At 33.7% G+C, this 19,766-nt stretch overlaps 1 protein-coding gene across 13 annotated transcripts in view; it reads right to left on the bottom strand.

Annotated features, from left to right (window-relative positions):
• The window catches only part of LOC100329046 (otoferlin), a 317,927-nt gene that overhangs the window by 197,959 nt on the left and 100,202 nt on the right, over positions 1-19,766 (bottom strand). For 12 of the 13 annotated variants that reach the window (XM_085492732.1, XM_085492720.1, XM_085492731.1 and 9 more), the window contains exons 14-20: positions 17,976-18,193; positions 16,351-16,459; positions 9,063-9,328; positions 8,843-8,943; positions 3,812-3,905; positions 2,950-3,099; positions 1,233-1,253 (exon numbers count right to left, since the gene is read on the bottom strand). In XM_085492732.1, coding sequence (XP_085348858.1) covers positions 1,233-1,253; positions 2,950-3,099; positions 3,812-3,905; positions 8,843-8,943; positions 9,063-9,328; positions 16,351-16,459; positions 17,976-18,193 — 959 coding nt within the window. The remainder of the gene's footprint in view (positions 1-1,232; positions 1,254-2,949; positions 3,100-3,811; positions 3,906-8,842; positions 8,944-9,062; positions 9,329-16,350; positions 16,460-17,975; positions 18,194-19,766) is intronic. The other variant, XM_085492722.1, reaches the window with a different exon arrangement.

Raw genomic sequence — 19,766 nt, 5'->3', positions numbered from 1 at the left:
TGTCATATTTCAGGTCACACGGTCTATAAATCTATACATGAGTCATATTTGGAGTATTCTATACAATACCAAATATATGAGAATTCAGTAAATGCAAGATAGACCCAAAAGATTCTTTGCACATTTCATGGTCACATGTCACTCATTCCAGATTTTGATGTTTGGTGCCATCTGAGATTTAAACTTTACCAAACATACTTCACATAATTGTAACATCATTGTTGTATGTTTATGAATGCTTTCAACGCGTAGTAGAGTGTGACCATCAAACCCACAAACTGAGTTACACCTGCAGACACATAGTGCAGATATCATGCAAGACAGGATATTTTATTAGTAATAACCTTCATTATGAGTAATTGTCAAGATGCAGTGCAACATCCTAAAAGATAACAACCTGTAATTTAAAAGATACCACACATGCTTCCCAATGTGCTTTGTTAATGGTAACTGAACTTGCCAAGACTGCTACATAGGTAATATTTCTTTTATTATAGATCAATTTCAAATGCTAATTTTTAGAAGGAAATATGGTATTGGGATTCCATTACTTCAATAATATTGCCAATCATCAAATATGTACATAGCACATTATTAAGCGTGAAAATATCCCCAAAATACTCTCACACTTGTAAAATCTCAGGCAATGTTTTAATGTGACTAAGACAATACATGTATTACCTTTCTTTGTCCTGTTTTTATGTTCAGTTACATTCACAATGCAAAAACTTGCAGTGAATGGATTATGGTCAATTCCTACAACAAACTTATTGAATAAATCATGGTCCTGAGTGGTTTTTGTGCCAAAATCTCAACTGACCATAAGTTTTAAAATTTAGTTGTACCACAGATTTGACAGTTGATGAGTATAAACAGCCAGAATGAATTGTTCATTTCATGCTGAGCTGTTCGTATCTCATATACCATGTCATAATCAGATTACAATGACTCACTACAGTGAGCTCAAGACTTGCTGTGTGTGTTATAAACTGTAGCACTTGCGGTGGATATTTAAACCCCAAGAAAAGTGAAGAAAACAAGCTTTATATTTTATTTGAATATCACTCTGAAATAAGTATTGTTTTTCAATAAAGCAGTTTCAGTTTTGAAGCTGCATTTGAAATATCACACATAAAACACAAGCTAGAAATGTTAGTAGAAATTATGATTGAGTGCAAAGATGGAATATATATGAAAGCTGATTGATGATAAGATGTCTTGTAGAAACTCACATAGCCTTCATAAGGTTTATCCTAAACATTAATGGAATGGCAATGAAAAAAATTAATAGCAAATAATGTTAATTACTACCAGTGATGTCATTTATGATGTCATTAAAGATGTGCCTAAAATAGGTGACTGAAATGATGTCACACCATATGGTTAAACAATGAAAGAAAAGTTGACAAGCTATGTTGATGAAAATAAAAACCATTATTACAACAATATTAACATTTAACCCTGGTAAAGTTAAAGCTGAATTTCTGCCACAATGCCAGGGTGATGCCAGGGTGGAACAACTCAACACACCCAAGACATGCATTTATTCATGACAGTAAACTACCGGTACAGACAATCTGTAATCATTGTTGAACACAGTATGAGAGGAAAGCAATAACTGAGAAGTAATGTGATATATAGCAGTCCTTTATTTATACCCACAATTCATTTGGCTATAATTATGTTATTATTAATTTATTGTTACCCATAATTCATTTATTTACCCACAATTCATTTGATTACAAAAATGTGTTCTTTTACCCATTCTTCATTATGTTATCTACAATTTATTATAACTTATAATTTTTTTGATTATCCACAATTAATTTATTTACCCACAATTCATTTGGCTACCTACATTTAAATTTTGTTATCCAAAATTTATTGTTATCCCAAATTCATTAGGTTATCTACAATTTATTTATTTATACCCACAATTCATTTAGTAACACATAATTCGCCTTGTTATTAATAAATAGCCAGTGATAGCTTTAGCAGCGACGTCAATCTTTGCTTAATTAATATTAATAAATAATCTAACAAATTCCAAAGCAATAAATGAGATTAAAATCAGGAAATCTTGGGTGTATTCAGCATCGATGAAATATGTTGAGGTTTCATTGATTATATCAAATCTCAATGGTGAAAATGAAACAAACCAGTAAAAGTATGTATAAAGGTCAAAACATGCACCAATTCAAGGCATCAAACCATTAACGCTTTCACTTATAAATTTTACTCCTACAAATACCAGTGCACAGTTTGTTGTTGTTTTTTTCTAACTTTTTTTTTATTTCAGGATAATTTTTAGATTAACCAGAATTTTCTGACAGATTTGGATAAAAGAAATTAAAAATTGGGATACATTTTTTATTTGAAATACTGTAAACAATTAATTTTCACAGCTAGACATTTTTCGCAATTTTAAGATTTTGTTATGGCATCCGTGAAGACAACAAAATCACCGATACTCTTTGTTGTAGGACGGCAGAAAAATTTTCACTGCTACAAAATTTTGGGATTTTCAGTGACTAACAAATTCAAAAAAATGTCTATTATGAAATTAAAAGCAATTTACAATATTTAAAAACAGAGAAGAATTAAATAGAAACATTGTAGAAAATTGTGTTGTCAGTGAAAGAGTTAAGCTCCGTACGGGCCATCAACGATTAAAATTGATGCACTGGAAATGTAATGCGTTCAATTTGGTAAAGATGGGAGGGGAGGGGCGGGATGGGAGGGGAGGGGAGGGGAGGGGAGGGAGGGGAGGGGAGCAGAGAGGATGGGAGCGGAGGGGAGGAGAGGGTCAGCTACAGTTACCTATAACTCATGTTTCCAGTGCATCAGTAATTGACGGCCCCTAAGTTGCATGCAGAGAAAAGATATAATTGATTAGTATAAAGTAACACTGTACAGAATGCAAGCATAGTTAGTTTTGCAAGAAGCTACCTCAATCATTACAGCTACTTTGGGTTTTTTTATAACTTTCTTCAGTCCTTTTTTTTTCTTGACCGGCACATCAGTTTCTTCCTGTGTGTCATTATCATCACTTTGTCTAAAACCATAGAGTACTTCATGTACAGTATCTACTATGTCCTCCTGAATGCATAAAATAGCATTATTTGATGTGTAGAATAATTTCCTTATGTTCTCAAATAATGAACTACGATAATGAGGACAATAACAAATGTAATTTCATGATTTATGCTAATAATGTCATTATTTCAAATAATGCACTATGATAATGAGGTTCTATGACAAATGTATTATAGTTTGATGTAAGAAATTTGCAACAAATGTTATTTGTCATTTATTGAATTAAGGATATAGATAAGTTTGGATATAATATGATGTTAACTATTTAAAGTCCCATTTTGAATACAGTATATAATGTTATGTGTTAATATGTGAACAACATGGATGAGTATATGTACTGGATGAGGGTGAGAAATGGGAAGGTCACAGGTCAACATCACATTTACACAAATAACACTTCCTGTAAAACAAAGTTATCTTTTCTTATAGGTGAAGCACAGTGTAGGAATATTAGTAGAGTGATACCAATAAACAACCCATATTTCCATAGAAAAGTTGTATCGATAATTGAAAATATTCATATGACTGCACAATCAGCAGTATCCATGGCACACAATGCATGAAACTATTATCTTGAAATCAAAATATACAGGTGAATAGAATATGAAACCATGGCAACAATTAACAAATAAATTCAGCAAACAGCTTCATTGCAAATTATCACATAATTTAGAATAGAAAATTTACTCAAAACAAATAGAACTCTTGATCTCACCATTTCCCGTAAAATGAGCTTATGTCTTTCTTTATCCAATTTAGTCTTGCCAGCATTAGATCCACCAGTTCCTTTGGTCAATTTGCTTACATTACTGCAATGAAAACATAAACATCAATGTTGTTTTAACATATGATGACAACATTAGTATCATTTTGTAAAATTTAAAATAAGTTTTTATACTTAATAACAAGATTTTACAAACTTACAACTGATTTTAAAAGCCGTAAATATTGATCGTTTTTTTCTGATTTTTTATTTTTAATAAAATATTTGCTGTGTCATTAGTATAAATTGTTACAGACATCAATGAAGTATGAACAGTGAGCGCATAGTATATACACTATATACCGATGTTGTACATTTATAATCACTTGCAAGTGAAAAAAGATGGACGCATGATTGCATCCAGGTCTCCAAAGAGTGCCAGATATTGAAAATCAGTTTTGTCAAGCAAACCTTAAGAATCACAGTACCAGATGACAACTTATCAAAGGCCTTAGACAAAATGCCATTCCCTCTTCTTGATTTTGTGTCATTTCCTAAAATGACATGCATCATTCCCTATCACATGACCAATTTTATCAAAATGGCGTGTATATATGCGACCCTTAATTTTCACATTTCAATTGTGTCTAAAACAAGATATGACCACTTTATATGGTTATATATTTAACAATCACAGTTATTATCGCTTTAATTTTTCACAATATTACTGAGTTGGTAGTATGCAAAATCTTGTAATTTAAGTGTTGCAATCTGACCAATGGTAAGCATCATTGGTTTTATTTGACTGATGGAAATAATAAAATAATAAATGAGAATTACTGTATTTGCTCTATTAGTAGTGCATATGCTTATGTAAATTACAGAGATGTTTCTATGGTAGGAATAAGCTATATTTTAATAAGTCAGTATACAATTGTGGTTTTTGTTTTATATACAATAGTATTTTGGAGATGCACTTCTAATAGAACAAGTATGGTACATGTATATACAAATAAAAGAGCTGCTTGGTTTAAATATATACTAAATAATAATTCAAATTGCTAATTGTAATTTTCATAATTTATAAACCATAAATAGCTAATAGAATCTACACATGGTTGTATCCTTGTAACAATTCAGATATTTTCCTAATATAAAATATGCAATAACAAGAAAATCAATGACAAGTCTAAACATGTTTGCCTTCTTTGATAATATGATCAAAGTAAAAAGATATCTTGATATTTTGTATCATTATATATTATTAAGACTCTCAAGATAGAAATATGCGGTATGTGTTTTGCAAAGCTTGGCAATGTGACTGTACACATGTGTAAACATACAAAATAAAATGTGACAAGACAGTCATGCATATGGTAATAATAATGAATAACATATCCATATTTGGTGATATGTGATGAACAATACATCCATATTTGGTAATATGTGATGAACAATACATCCATATTTGGTAATATGTGATGAAAAATACATCCATATTTGGTGATATGTGATAAACAATACATCCATATTTGGTGATATGTGATGAACAATACATCCATATTTGGTGATATGTGGTTAAAAATACATCCATATTTGGTGATATGTAATGAAAAATACATCCATATTTGGTGATATTTAATGAACAATACATCCATATTTGGTGATATGTGATGAACAATACATCCATATTTGGTGATATGTGATGAACAATACATCCATATTTGGTGATACCCTATGAACAACACTTCCATATTTGGTGATACGCTATGAACAATACATCCATATTTAGTGATAAGCTATGAACAATACATCCATATTTGGTGATACGCTATGAACAATACATCCATATTTGGTGATATGTGATGAACAATACATCCATATTTGGTGATACGCTATGAACAATACATCCATATTTGGTGATATGTGATGTACAATACATCCATATTTGGTGATACGCTATGTACAATACATCCATATTTAGTGATAAATAATAAGCAAGTAACAGTTACTTGAATGGTGATTAACATCGTTAGTACACATACTAATTAGATACCAGACAACATTAAAACAAACAAAATTTAATTAACTTTTTTTTAATAATTTGTTTATAGATAGTAATTTAGGATATGACTGAACAATATAATTTATTTGCAGCTAGAATGCCAAAAATGGATGATGTGAAAAGTCCACCACTAGACACAAAATGCATGCTGAGTGCATAATGACAACAGATAGGTGAGTTAGACAAACCTGCTATCTAGAAGAGTCTGCCACTGATCCAAGCTGTGACATTATAGGTAAGAATATAAGTAGAGAGACAGTCCCAAAGCCATGAGTTTTATTATTAGAAATGAATGCATTCAAAAGGCATGCATTGTGTGTTTAAATGCGTGTACATTGTGACATGCATGATTAGTTCAATCAAGTTTAATATATTATTCTGAAATGAACAAGAAATTAAGAACTGGGTACAAGATTTACCCAGTCTGATCCAGTCAGAACTGGTTACAACTGGTTACAACTACAGGATTTACCAAGTTTAATCCAGTTATAACTGGTTACAAGTGAAAGATTTGCCCAGTTTGATCCAGATATAACTGGTTACAAGTACAAGATTTACACAGTCGGATCCTGTTATACTGGTTATTTAAAGGGGAACTAAATAGAGCCTATTTTGGTGTTTGTATTTATCAAGTTATGTATATTGATTTTAAATTTGTAAAAAATTTAAAAAAAAAATGATTATCTTCAGAGTTATGATGATTTAAATATGAGAAACCATAAACCTGCGAAGGACTTCCGTTTGCGCCATCTTGCCATAAAAAAAACGCCCTCGTGAGGTATAAACAGGTAAGGTAATAAAGCATGATGACGAAATAGTATCTGATTAAATATAAGCAACTTAGGGAGCCATAGCTGGCTGGACTGGTGAATTGACTTCTAGTCTAAGTTGTTTCGACTTTTACGTTAATGTTATTAACAAGCGTATCGACATACAAACATTATGGATGTGCGATTGATCGAGACAGGCATTTTGTTTTGTTTTTTGTCTAACTGTCTAATAAATGCTGTTTCCAGTACTGCACTGTGCGGCGTGCAAATTATTCAAAGTATGGATGCTGGAGTATGCAATCTTGAGTTCGTAGGGTGGTGGTGGAAACATTTTCGTCCATGTATTCACGGGGCTGCACTGGCAAATCATGGGACAAGTGTCACAGGAACACCAAGCAGATTGTTCACAGACTTCCGTGTAATTTGAAATAAAACTTTCATCCGAACAAGGGGCATCGTCGACGATATACTCTCATCACTCACACTGGACTGATCTGAATCTTCACAGTATACCGTACTTCCCTGATCATAAGCCCGGAGGCATGAACACGTAAAGGAAAAGTAAGGGATGAGCTTGTACTCGAGGACCAACTCAGAAAAAATGATTTTGTTTTGGGGTTAAACACTGTAACCATCTTGCAAACAACGAAAAATTATCCAAAAAAAAATATTCGTTCACCACGCCGGGCTAGGGAAAATAATACTTATTTTTGGAAAAAAATGCGTCATTGATTTGAACGATACTTACAATGAAGAAACAAACATGTTCATAAAAAACACACACATTTTATTACAATACGATTTACATACCGTCTGAATTTACGGTGAAATAATGGGTAGGGTCTGTGAGGAAACAGTGGACGAAGGCATTTATCATTATCTTCATTTTGGTATGTTTTCGATCGTACGCAAACTCTCGACGCAAAACAATTTTCCACCATGAGGTTTTTCAGCACGATTTGACCTGGAACAACTTACTTTGACATAACAGGTCATGTCTTTCAATTAACCAATCAAAATGATGTGTCGTAATGATGAAATTTTCCGATTATTGACGATGATTTTTTAGCGCAATGCGGAAGTGAATTATCGCAATGTTAAAATGCGATCTGTAGCACTGATTGCAATGAAAAAAAGATGATTTTTTTTCCCTAAAAAAAATGTCCGAGATATAAACGACGGTTAATAGTAACCGTGGGTAAACTGAGTGTGGAGGAAGAATTTAAACACCTTTCTCGGTCGCCAACATGTCTCATCGTTCACCCTAGGCCTTTCATGATAGTCTCAAAGTAAACCATGCCCAATAACCAGGTACACGCCTTGACGATCACATTTTTGGCTTTTCGAAGGCTACTACTCAAAGAAATATGGATTACTCCAGAATTGCAACATCGATGTTCATCCTGAGTAAATGCCAGAATAGAAACGATGCGAATCACGTTGTGTACGTTCGCCATGCACTCTGAACTTGAAATTAATGCGAGTTTTCTCATAAAACTAAAAGCATAAACCAAACTAACATCCCAATCACGATTATTATGAAATGAAACACACCTTTTACACGCATATTTAAAGAATATCGTCGACGCCCAGTAAAAACCAATAAATAAATATCAAGTAAAAACATAGGGATGGGCTTCATACTCGGAAGGGGCTTACGATCGGGGAAGTACGGTACTTTAACGCAATTGGGCTTTCACTCTCAGAATACTGTGTTTCAAACGCATAAGGCTCTAACCCAAGTTTTAAAAAGCACATTGTGCATATACAAGTTGAGTTTATACTAACAGTACACAATACTTGGCAGCATGAACGGCTATGTACAATGGCGTATACGAATGCGATCAGATACTAAAACGTCATAGCTTTGAAAAGTACCCGGATGTTAAATATGTTCGTTCGTTAATTATTCCCCTCCATGAATGGCCTCCATGGCAAGCACTTCAAATGCCTATCCAAGCTACAGTTATAATTAAAACAAAATTAAACCACTGCAATATTATTTCGAATACAGTTTAGAATATACACAACTATAAATTAAGGCCACATTTAGGTTCGCTTTAATTAACCAGATTGTGCAATACTTCAAACAAAGTTCAACTTTTATCACATAGTGAAGTTTCAATGGTATCTCAGAACAGAAAACATAGAACCAAATCAAATGTACGTTATATGGCAGATTATGTAATAAAACATCTGATCAATTACCTGCAAGCTTGGCTCAGGTCATCCATGACTTTTTTAAATTGCTTTTCAGGATGTGGTCGTTCTTTGGAAATCATCTCATTAACTTGTGCTAAGCCTTCTTCCTAATAAATTAAATGCAGAGGTAGCATAAATGTCAGTGATCAGATGAGGCAGTTACCATGGCGATAACATAAATGCTCTTTATATCCACTGGGATGTTCTGTAAGTGAAATGATCTTACTAGTTTATCTGCAATTTTTCCCAAGATGTTCTGGTTATACAATCGTCTTCGGTGGTCTTCCCACGGAAACTGTACAAAGACGCATGGTTTCTTTTCATAGTATGGCATATGATAATAGTATTTATCACTCGTCACTGGTTTCATTGGTTCTGTTGTTGATTGGAATTTAGGTTTATCGTCTTGGACTTCTTCTTCGCTGTCACTTGAATCAAATGACTTGTGAACAGTGTGAAAATTGGTACCATCAACATTATTGCCTTTGTTACCTAAAAATGATGTAGTTCAAATATATTTGCAATTTCAAATTAAAACCTAATAATTAACTTAATTTATCTGTTTTTAAAGATGTACATAATCGATGAAATGATTATTTGATAAAATTGCTATTCATTCCTGTATAAAACTGATTAATGTAATTGCCACTGATTGTTCAGCCAGCCCTGGGCTTAATCTCAATCTATAACAAATTATATAAAGTAATGATATATTATTACATCATGAAATGGGTTACAGTTGATTTAGAAAAGTATTTCACAATTCATTGCAGACTAATCTTGTTTCAATTTACTAGGTTTTATTCAATGACTTAGTTTCAGTGAATGACAAATCAGTAATACTAGGTACATTTTTGTAGTTACACTGAATACTAAAATGGTTGAGCTTTCATTAGGTCGCAGCAGATTTAGTTTCATTGAGTGCCTGATTGGACTAAATATATTGAGTTTCCAATTAGCCTGTTTCATTGAGTTTCCTATTAGCCTGGTTTTATTGAGTTTCCTATTAGCCTGGTTTCATTGAGTTTCCTATTAGCCTGGTTTTATTGAGTTTCCTATTAGCCTGGTTTCATTGAGTTTCCTATTAGCCTGGTTTCATTGAGTTTCCTATTAGCCTGGTTTTATTGAGTTTCCTATTAGCCTGGTTTCATTGAGTTTCCTATTAGCCTGGTTTTATTGAGTTTCCTATTAGCCTGGTTTCATTGAGTTTCCTATTAGCCTGGTTTCATTGAGTTTCCTATTAGCCTGGTTTCATTGAGTTTCCTATTAGCCTGGTTTCATTGAGTTTCCTATTAGCCTGGTTTTATTGAGTTTCCTATTAGCCTGGTTTCATTGAGTTTCCTATTAGCCTGGTTTTATTGAGTTTCCTATTAGCCTGGTTTCATTGAGTTTCCTATTAGCCTGGTTTCATTGAGTTTCCTATTAGCCTGGTTTTATTGAGTTTCCTATTAGCCTGGTTTCATTGAGTTTCCTATTAGCCTGGTTTTATTGAGTTTCCTATTAGCCTGGTTTCATTGAGTTTCCTATTAGCCTGGTTTTATTGAGTTTCCTATTAGCCTAGTTTCATTGAGTTTCCTATTAGCCTGGTTTTATTGAGTTTCCTATTAGCCTGGTTTCATTGAGTTTCCTATTAGCCTGGTTTTATTGAGTTTCCTATTAGCCTGGTTTCATTGAGTTTCCTATTAGCCTGGTTTCATTGAGTTTCCTATTAGCCTGGTTTCATTGAGTTTCCTATTAGCCTGGTTTTATTGAGTTTCCTATTAGCCTGGTTTCATTGATTTTCCTATTAGCCTGGTTTCATTGAGTTTCCTATTAGCCTGGTTTCATTGAGTTTCCTATTAGCCTGGTTTCATTGAGTTTCCTATTAGCCTGGTTTCATTGAGTTTCCTATTAGCCTGGTTTTATTGAGTTTCCTAGTAGCCTGGTTTCATTGAGTTTCCTATTAGCCTGGTTTCATTGAGTTTCCTATTAGCTTGGTTTCATTGAGTTTCCTATTAGCCTGGTTTCATTGAGTTTCCTATTAGCCTGGTTTCATTGAGTTTCCTATTAGCCTGGTTTTATTGAGTTTCCTATTAGCCTGGTTTCATTGAGTTTCCTATTAGCCTGGTTTCATTGAGTTTCCTATTAGCCTGGTTTTATTGAGTTTCCTATTAGCCTGGTTTCATTGAGTTTCCTATTAGCCTGGTTTTATTGAGTTTCCTATTAGCCTGGTTTCATTGAGTTTCCTATTAGCCTGGTTTTATTGAGTTTCCTATTAGCCTGGTTTTATTGAGTTTCCTATTAGCCTGGTTTCATTGAGTTTCCTATTAGCCTGGTTTCATTGAGTTTCCTATTAGCCTGGTTTTATTGAGTTTCCTATTAGCCTGGTTTCATTGAGTTTCCTATTAGCCTGGTTTTATTGAGTTTCCTATTAGCCTGGTTTCATTGAGTTTCCTATTAGCCTGGTTTCATTGAGTTTCCTATTAGCCTGGTTTCATTGAGTTTCCTATTAGCCTGGTTTCATTGAGTTTCCTATTAGCCTGGTTTCATTGAGTTTCCTATTAGCCTGGTTTTATTGAGTTTCCTATTAGCCTGGTTTCATTGAGTTTCCTATTAGCCTGGTTTTATTGAGTTTCCTATTAGCCTGGTTTCATTGAGTTTCCTATTAGCCTGGTTTCATTGAGTTTCCTATTAGCCTGGTTTCATTGAGTTTCCTATTAGCCTGGTTTTATTGAGTTTCCTATTAGCCTGGTTTCATTGAGTTTCCTATTAGCCTGGTTTTATTGAGTTTCCTATTAGCCTGGTTTCATTGAGTTTCCTATTAGCCTGGTTTCATTGAGTTTCCTATTAGCCTGGTTTTATTGAGTTTCCTATTAGCCTGGTTTCATTGAGTTTCCTATTAGCCTGGTTTCATTGAGTTTCCTATTAGCCTGGTTTCATTGAGTTTCCTATTAGCCTGGTTTCATTGAGTTTCCTATTAGCCTGGTTTTATTGAGTTTCCTATTAGCCTGGTTTCATTGAGTTTCCTATTAGCCTGGTTTCATTGAGTTTCCTATTAGCCTGGTTTCATTGAGTTTCCTATTAGCCTGGTTTCATTGAGTTTCCTATTAGCCTGGTTTCATTGAGTTTCCTATTAGCCTGGTTTCATTGAGTTTCCTATTAGCCTGGTTTTATTGAGTTTCCTATTAGCCTGGTTTTATTGAGTTTCCTATTAGCCTGGTTTTATTGAGTTTCCTATTAGCCTGGTTTCATTGAGTTTCCTATTAGCCTGGTTTTATTGAGTTTCCTATTAGCCTGGTTTCATTGAGTTTCCTATTAGCCTGGTTTCATTGAGTTTCCTATTAGCCTGGTTTCATTGAGTTTCCTATTAGCCTGGTTTCATTGAGTTTCCTATTAGCCTGGTTTCATTGAGTTTCCTATTAGCCTGGTTTCATTGAGTTTCCTATTAGCCTGGTTTTATTGAGTTTCCTATTAGCCTGGTTTCATTGAGTTTCCTATTAGCCTGGTTTCATTGAGTTTCCTATTAGCCTGGTTTTATTGAGTTTCCTATTAGCCTAGTTTCATTGAGTTTCCTATTAGCCTGGTTTTATTGAGTTTCCTATTAGCCTGGTTTCATTGAGTTTCCTATTAGCCTGGTTTTATTGAGTTTCCTATTAGCCTGGTTTCATTGAGTTTCCTATTAGCCTGGTTTCATTGAGTTTCCTATTAGCCTGGTTTCATTGAGTTTCCTATTAGCCTGGTTTTATTGAGTTTCCTATTAGCCTGGTTTTATTGAGTTTCCTATTAGCCTGGTTTTATTGAGTTTCCTATTAGCCTGGTTTCATTGAGTTTCCTATTAGCCTGGTTTCATTGAGTTTCCTATTAGCCTGGTTTTATTGAGTTTCCTATTAGCCTGGTTTCATTGAGTTTCCTATTAGCCTGGTTTTATTGAGTTTCCTATTAGCCTGGTTTCATTGAGTTTCCTATTAGCCTGGTTTCATTGAGTTTCCTATTAGCCTGGTTTTATTGAGTTTCCTATTAGCCTGGTTTCATTGAGTTTCCTATTAGCCTGGTTTCATTGAGTTTCCTATTAGCCTGGTTTTATTGAGTTTCCTATTAGCCTGGTTTCATTGAGTTTCCTATTAGCCTGGTTTTATTGAGTTTCCTATTAGCCTGGTTTCATTGAGTTTCCTATTAGCCTGGTTTCATTGAGTTTCCTATTAGCCTGGTTTCATTGAGTTTCCTATTAGCCTGGTTTCATTGAGTTTCCTATTAGCCTGGTTTCATTGAGTTTCCTATTAGCCTGGTTTCATTGAGTTTCCTATTAGCCTGGTTTTATTGAGTTTCCTATTAGCCTGGTTTTATTGAGTTTCCTATTAGCCTGGTTTTATTGAGTTTCCTATTAGCCTGGTTTCATTGAGTTTCCTATTAGCCTGGTTTTATTGAGTTTCCTATTAGCCTGGTTTCATTGAGTTTCCTATTAGCCTGGTTTCATTGAGTTTCCTATTAGCCTGGTTTCATTGAGTTTCCTATTAGCCTGGTTTCATTGAGTTTCCTATTAGCCTGGTTTCATTGAGTTTCCTATTAGCCTGGTTTCATTGAGTTTCCTATTAGCCTGGTTTCATTGAGTTTCCTATTAGCCTAGTTTTAGTGAGTTTCCTATTAGCCTGGTTTCATTGAGTTTCCTATTAGCCTGGTTTTATTGAGTTTCCTATTAGCCTGGTTTCATTGAGTTTCCTATTAGCCTGGTTTCATTGAGTTTCCTATTAGCCTGGTTTCATTGAGTTTCCTATTAGCCTGGTTTCATTGAGTTTCCTATTAGCCTGGTTTCATTGAGTTTCCTATTAGCCTGGTTTCATTGAGTTTCCTATTAGCCTGGTTTCATTGAGTTTCCTATTAGCCTGGTTTTATTGAGTTTCCTATTAGCCTGGTTTTATTGAGTTTCCTATTAGCCTGGTTTCATTGAGTTTCCTATTAGCCTGGTTTCATTGAGTTTCCTATTAGCCTGGTCTCATTCAGTCTTATGTTTCATTGAGTGCCCAATATTCCTTGATTTCCTTGAGTGCTCATTGGGTCTTAGTTTCATTGAGTGTCCATTTAGCATGGTTTTATTGAGAGACCAATAGGCCTTACTTTCATTGAGTACCAAGAGGGGACCTAATTCACTAAGTCACTACTACACACATGCACACACACATGGAGAAGTGCCTTATGAAACGAGCTAGCAGAATGCATTTCAAAATAAACTTGTAATGAGGAACATAAATGTTTCATAAATACCTGTGTTACCTAAATAGTCACAAATAAACAGCAAACAGTAAAAAGTAACCTAGAATATATAAACAAACAAAACAACAGCGACAACAACAAAAAACATGCATAACTTAATATATAATGTTGTACAGCAGCAAGCTTCATGCACACAACACGTGAAAGCAAAGAGAGCACACTGTAGTAAACAAATCACAGCCAATTACTATTAACTACAGTCCTGTGGTTTTAATTTTAGAAAAAACAAAATTTCACCCAAAACCCTCTTACAACATTCAAATAAATTTGAAAATAAACAATCATACATTGTTAATGCTAGAAATGAGCTGTAACCATAACCACAAATGTTGTACATTTATGAGACCAAAATATCAAAAGAGGGCGCCACACAGACATTCTAATTATATCATGCATTAAGGTAGAGATGCAGGTTCGTGGGCACTTGGGAGTGACATTTTTTTTTTAGCTTTTTATTATCCAAACAATCATGGCTTTAGACATATAACATTTTGTAGAATTTTGAATAGCAGAACATACTCAAAAGACGATTTTAAAATATAGATAACAGGTGCAAACATTCTCTCTTTTGAATGCTTAGCAAGTAAGAAAAAAGTAATGACGGGATCTCCATATTTTGCACTATAATTAACTTTTTACTAAACGATAATACATTTAAATTATGAACTGTTACAGCCATTTTAATTATGAGCATTAGCAAACTTCTTACTGAGTGAATTGTTATGCAAATTATCTGAGCTTCTTTTTAGTGCACATCCCAGAACTTTAAAAAAAAAATAGCTCCTAGATGCTTTGACCTTTTATTTTGAAATTTTCACAAATGATTGACAATGTGTTTATCTTCAAAACGTCGTCGGGGCATTGTTTTTGGTTGAACAGTGTTACAACAATCGTACAGACAACTAGCCTTGGTGTTAATTTATGCATAAACTTGAATTAGTGAAATTTGAGCTGCTGCCCAGCAAAATTGACAACTGGTAGACAGTTTTAAAGACGGCACTTTCTTCATAACAAACATATGTACCCGTAAACCAATTTTGACAGGAAACAGAGGCATGGTTTAGAAGCTAATTTTTTTTGAATCACTTTTGACCAAAAGAGCACATTTTTGTGCATATTTCAAACTAAAGTGTCTATAAAAAAAAATACTTTCAAAATTTTTAAATTTATACAATACGCTTTCCGAAAATATATAGTTTTGTGGACAAGGGAGGTCATCTTGGTTTCCTAATTAACTAATTAAAATACCTGTCAGGTAAACTGCATCTCTACCTTAAGTATACAACGTAAGCTCTTTACCACAAGATTTTTTTTTTTTCATATATTCTTCAATATTTTTAATTATTAACCCTAATTTTGGAGTCAACTGACAAAATTTGAGTCAATTTTCATTTTTTTTTTTTAAATTTTGATGGAATGCAGTACACCATCAATAAACCAATTCTGATTACCATACACGACAAATAAGCAAACTGCGTCAAATTTGCTATGCAATTGAGAATGTTTCTGACAGCCTTTTTTCTTACATTCTTCAATATTTCTGGAAATGAACCCTAATTTTGGAGCCAACAGGCAAAATTTGGGTCAATTTTCAGTTTTTTTATTCTTCTGAAGGAAAATGTAGACTAAAAGTAAACTATTTTTTGAATTTGTGATAAAAAGAGAAAACTGGTGGTGAAAAAGTAAAATATGATTATTGACAAGAATCATACTTGGGTGTCTTTAGCAATGTCTATGGTTATTTTTGGTAATATCTATAGATTTTATATTGTCTGTGTGATGTCTGTGAGGGTTATTTAAAATGGAAAAACTAAGCCTCTATTCTAGTTACCTATATTTTTAATAGATTACACACATTCACAAACATTCTATATATGGTAGAAACATAATTTCCATGTGGTACACTGCCTATAATTTTCTATGGGATGTCTACAATTTTCTATGGGTGTCTCTTTTTGTGGGTGTCAATGTTCTATGGAATGTCTATAGTGTTCTATGGGTGTCTAATATCTATGGATGTTTTTCTAAGAGCTGACTATGGTTTTTGAGTGTGTCTATGGTTGTCTATTTTCCATGGGTGTCGGGTTTTTTAAGGGTATCTAATTGTTTTTAACTGTTTTAACATTTTAAATGTCACACAGTCTTACATTGTAGTTAATATCCACAAATAATACAAGCTGCAGAAATTTAAAGCACTTCTCAGTACAATACATATATTGCAAGTCATAGACTGTCACATAGAGTGAATCAGTATATCATTAACCTACCAATACTTAGTTCAAAGTTGACAGGTTTATCAGCGGTCTTCTTGTCAATCATACCAGCCGATATCACACAACCAAACAAGAAGAAATCCTCTTTTCTTCCTGCAGAACTCTAAAAATAAATAACAAATCATAGCATGATAATAGAAACAAGTCTGTGTTTGCAGTGATTAAGATGTTCATCAGATGTCAGCAATTTTCTGGTATTTTTTCAAAATGTCATATTTTGTTCAATCATTTCAGACAAAAAACCTGAGTGTTTTTCGTTAAATTTACTGTTTTACAACCAGAATATGACAAATAATTAGCAATGTCACATGACAATATTTGATATTTTTGAAAAAATGTTCTAAATCTAATTTTGATACAACTGAACCTGTGTGTTCACATTTATATAGCAGCAATGAATTACACATATAGACTCCCAGCATAGCATTATCTCTATGGCATTCATTGTTATGCATAATAAGCTCTATTGTTAGTCCAATAATGTTCTGGAAAGAACCATGTATAATATGATTACCCCTATCACTGTGCCATAAGCATCAAACCATAACACAGCTTGAATTGTTCAGACACACACATTGCTGTATTCAATGATACCATTAAAATGTGATCAGTATAACACAGCCTGAATTGTTCAGAGTTAAACACACACATTGCTGTATTCAATGATACCATTAAAATGTGATCAGTATAACACAGCCTGAATTGTTCAGACACACACATTGCTGTATTCAATGATACCATTAAAATGTGATCAGTATAACACAGCCTGAATTGTTCAGACACACACATTGCTGTATTCAATGATACCATTAAAATGTGATCAGTATAACACAGCCTGAATTGTTCAGACACACACATTGCTGTATTCAATGATACCATTAAAATGTGATCAGTATAACACAGCCTGAATTGTTCAGACAAACACATTGCTGTATTCAATGATACCATTAAAATGTGATCAGTATAACACAGCCTGAATTGTTCAGACACACACATTGCTGTATTCAATGATACCATTAAAATGTGATCAGTATAACACAGCCTGAATTGTTCAGACACACACATTGCTGTATTCAATGATACCATTAAAATGTGATCAGTATAACAAAATGTTGATACAAAGCGTATATAGTACAAGACCATATTATCAAACAAATTAGCAAATATGTTCATAACTTGTTTGAAATTATAAAAAAATCCTGACATTATTATTTACATTGTATTTTTACCAGTATTTAATATTGAATAATAATAATAACTCTATTGGATCCTTAGAAATACAATATTTTTTATCAGTTAATAGCAATAAAGTTTAGTTGTGATAACTACTACTATAAAAGGAAAGAAAGTTGTTAATGGTATAAAGCAAGTGTTACATATCAAATGGCATTTTCATTTCTTGATTGAAATGCATTATGAATATAGTTGACAATCAAGTCATTGAGAAATTAAATTTATGGGGATCATCCTGTGTTTCTTGTAATATCTTGTATGATTTGTTGGCGTATTAATTTATATTGAGAGCATATCATGTTACAATTTTATTGATGTCAACTAATAATATTGTATTTCAATGGATGAATTATTATTATTATATGGTGCAATGTGAAATGACTCACATCTGAGATTGGTAACGCTGGTTCCACTTCCACATTAATGCCACCGGATTCCATACTGCTATCAGATACATCTGTTTTCACAGCAACTAGTATTCTACCTCTATACATACATCCCTCACCAAGACCTTGATTTAATTCTCTGTGTTCATCCAATGCACTATATTCCCTAAGAGAACCATATAGATTGATCCAACTAGGTCCAAATGTCGGTAGAAAACCTACATCGTAAAAGAAGTATAGAAAGTTGTGTTTAACACTTTGTATTTTATTCTTTACATGGTTTCAAATGGAAACATGTTGGCATTCAAGTGTGTGTTAAGGTAGCGAGAAGGGAAATTTTCATTTTTTTCTTGATTTTTCAAAAATTGATAAAACGGTTACTTTAGACCTTGATCACCCCAGGTTTACAAAAGATCGAAATTGCGAAATAACGTTGCTTAAATTAGTGTTTTAAAACACTAGCAGAAAAGACTACAACTGCCGTTTCGTGGATATTTGCATAGTGTTTATCTTTGGAAGGAATTAAATGATAACATCTTATCTGTATACTCTGTTGTTGACGATTCTGATATAACGGGTGATAAGCTTCCAGTTGCAAACAATGCGTGTTTATCTAACGTCCATTGTCAGCATTATTGTCAGTTGAGACTTCGTCGAAGAAACATGGTCACACAGTACTCATTTCGCCCAACCTTCCGCTTTTACATCGACCGCTTATCGCTTAATTTCCGACCACGCGGTCTTGTCCGACCGGAAACCGACCGCATTTTAATCGCGTTTTTTTTTCGCTCGCTCGCTCATTGAAAACATTGACCGCTCGCCCAAACACTGAAAACTGGCACATGGGTGGTCGAAATGGTGGTTTTGATAGTAAAGTGTGAACATACAACTAGTATTAACTATTATTACATTCTGAACGACACTTCAAACCTAATAGCTGTATTACACTTGTATCGTGAAAGCAACTGAACTGGGACCTCTTGTTACGTGTTTTGGGTGCTTGTTCTAGATGTAATATTTTTATTTTTATTTTAATGAGACAGTTACGTGAAAAAAGCCTAGGTAACTCCTTTTGACAGAGCAGAGAAATGAGGAAATGTTAGTGATTAATTCCAAAAATAACGATATCGAATTCACATCGGTCCACGTCTGGTAAAATTTGACATTCAATTTTTAAAATTAAGTCACGATCATTGAATGAGCTCGGTCTATACCGTATACGTACCGCAAAAGTGTTCCCACAAAAAATATTTTCGACTAAAAACGGCCACATGCCCTGAAAAAATCGAACAGAGCTTGACATGTATGAATAATTTATTGGGCTTAAAAGAAAAACGTGTCAAATTTAGTTATAGCCATAACTATTTGGTGGCCAGTCGATGAACAATTCAAAGTCCTTCAGGGCTGAAAATCATCGACGCTACTCTGGTTTACTTTATTTCACAACTTGCAGAGAAAACTGATTCACGTGAGCTCTAATGTATCTTAGCCTAGTATTTTCTTTTTGAACTAAGGTCAAATTCCATCAGTTTGTCAAAATATATGTTTTTCAGCGAATAATTTTGAAGCCTGTCACAGCACAAACAACTATGTGAATCGACGCCGGTGATTGGATTGTACGACGACCCTTCAATTAGCGTCAAATATGCTTTGTTACAACATCATTGATTGGCTGAGAGTCACCTGATCGGAGCACGAACTGGGTCACAGAACCATATTTGTCCGTATTATCAACAGGACTTTGCAAAATAACCACACCCACATTTTCAATCTTTTTTAGCGCGGAAGTTG

This window comes from Saccoglossus kowalevskii, chromosome 18 (genome assembly GCF_978046115.1).
Source record: "Saccoglossus kowalevskii chromosome 18, keSacKowa6.1, whole genome shotgun sequence".
NCBI lineage: Eukaryota > Metazoa > Hemichordata > Enteropneusta > Harrimaniidae > Saccoglossus > Saccoglossus kowalevskii.
This window is presented reverse-complemented; position numbering and strand designations above follow the sequence as displayed.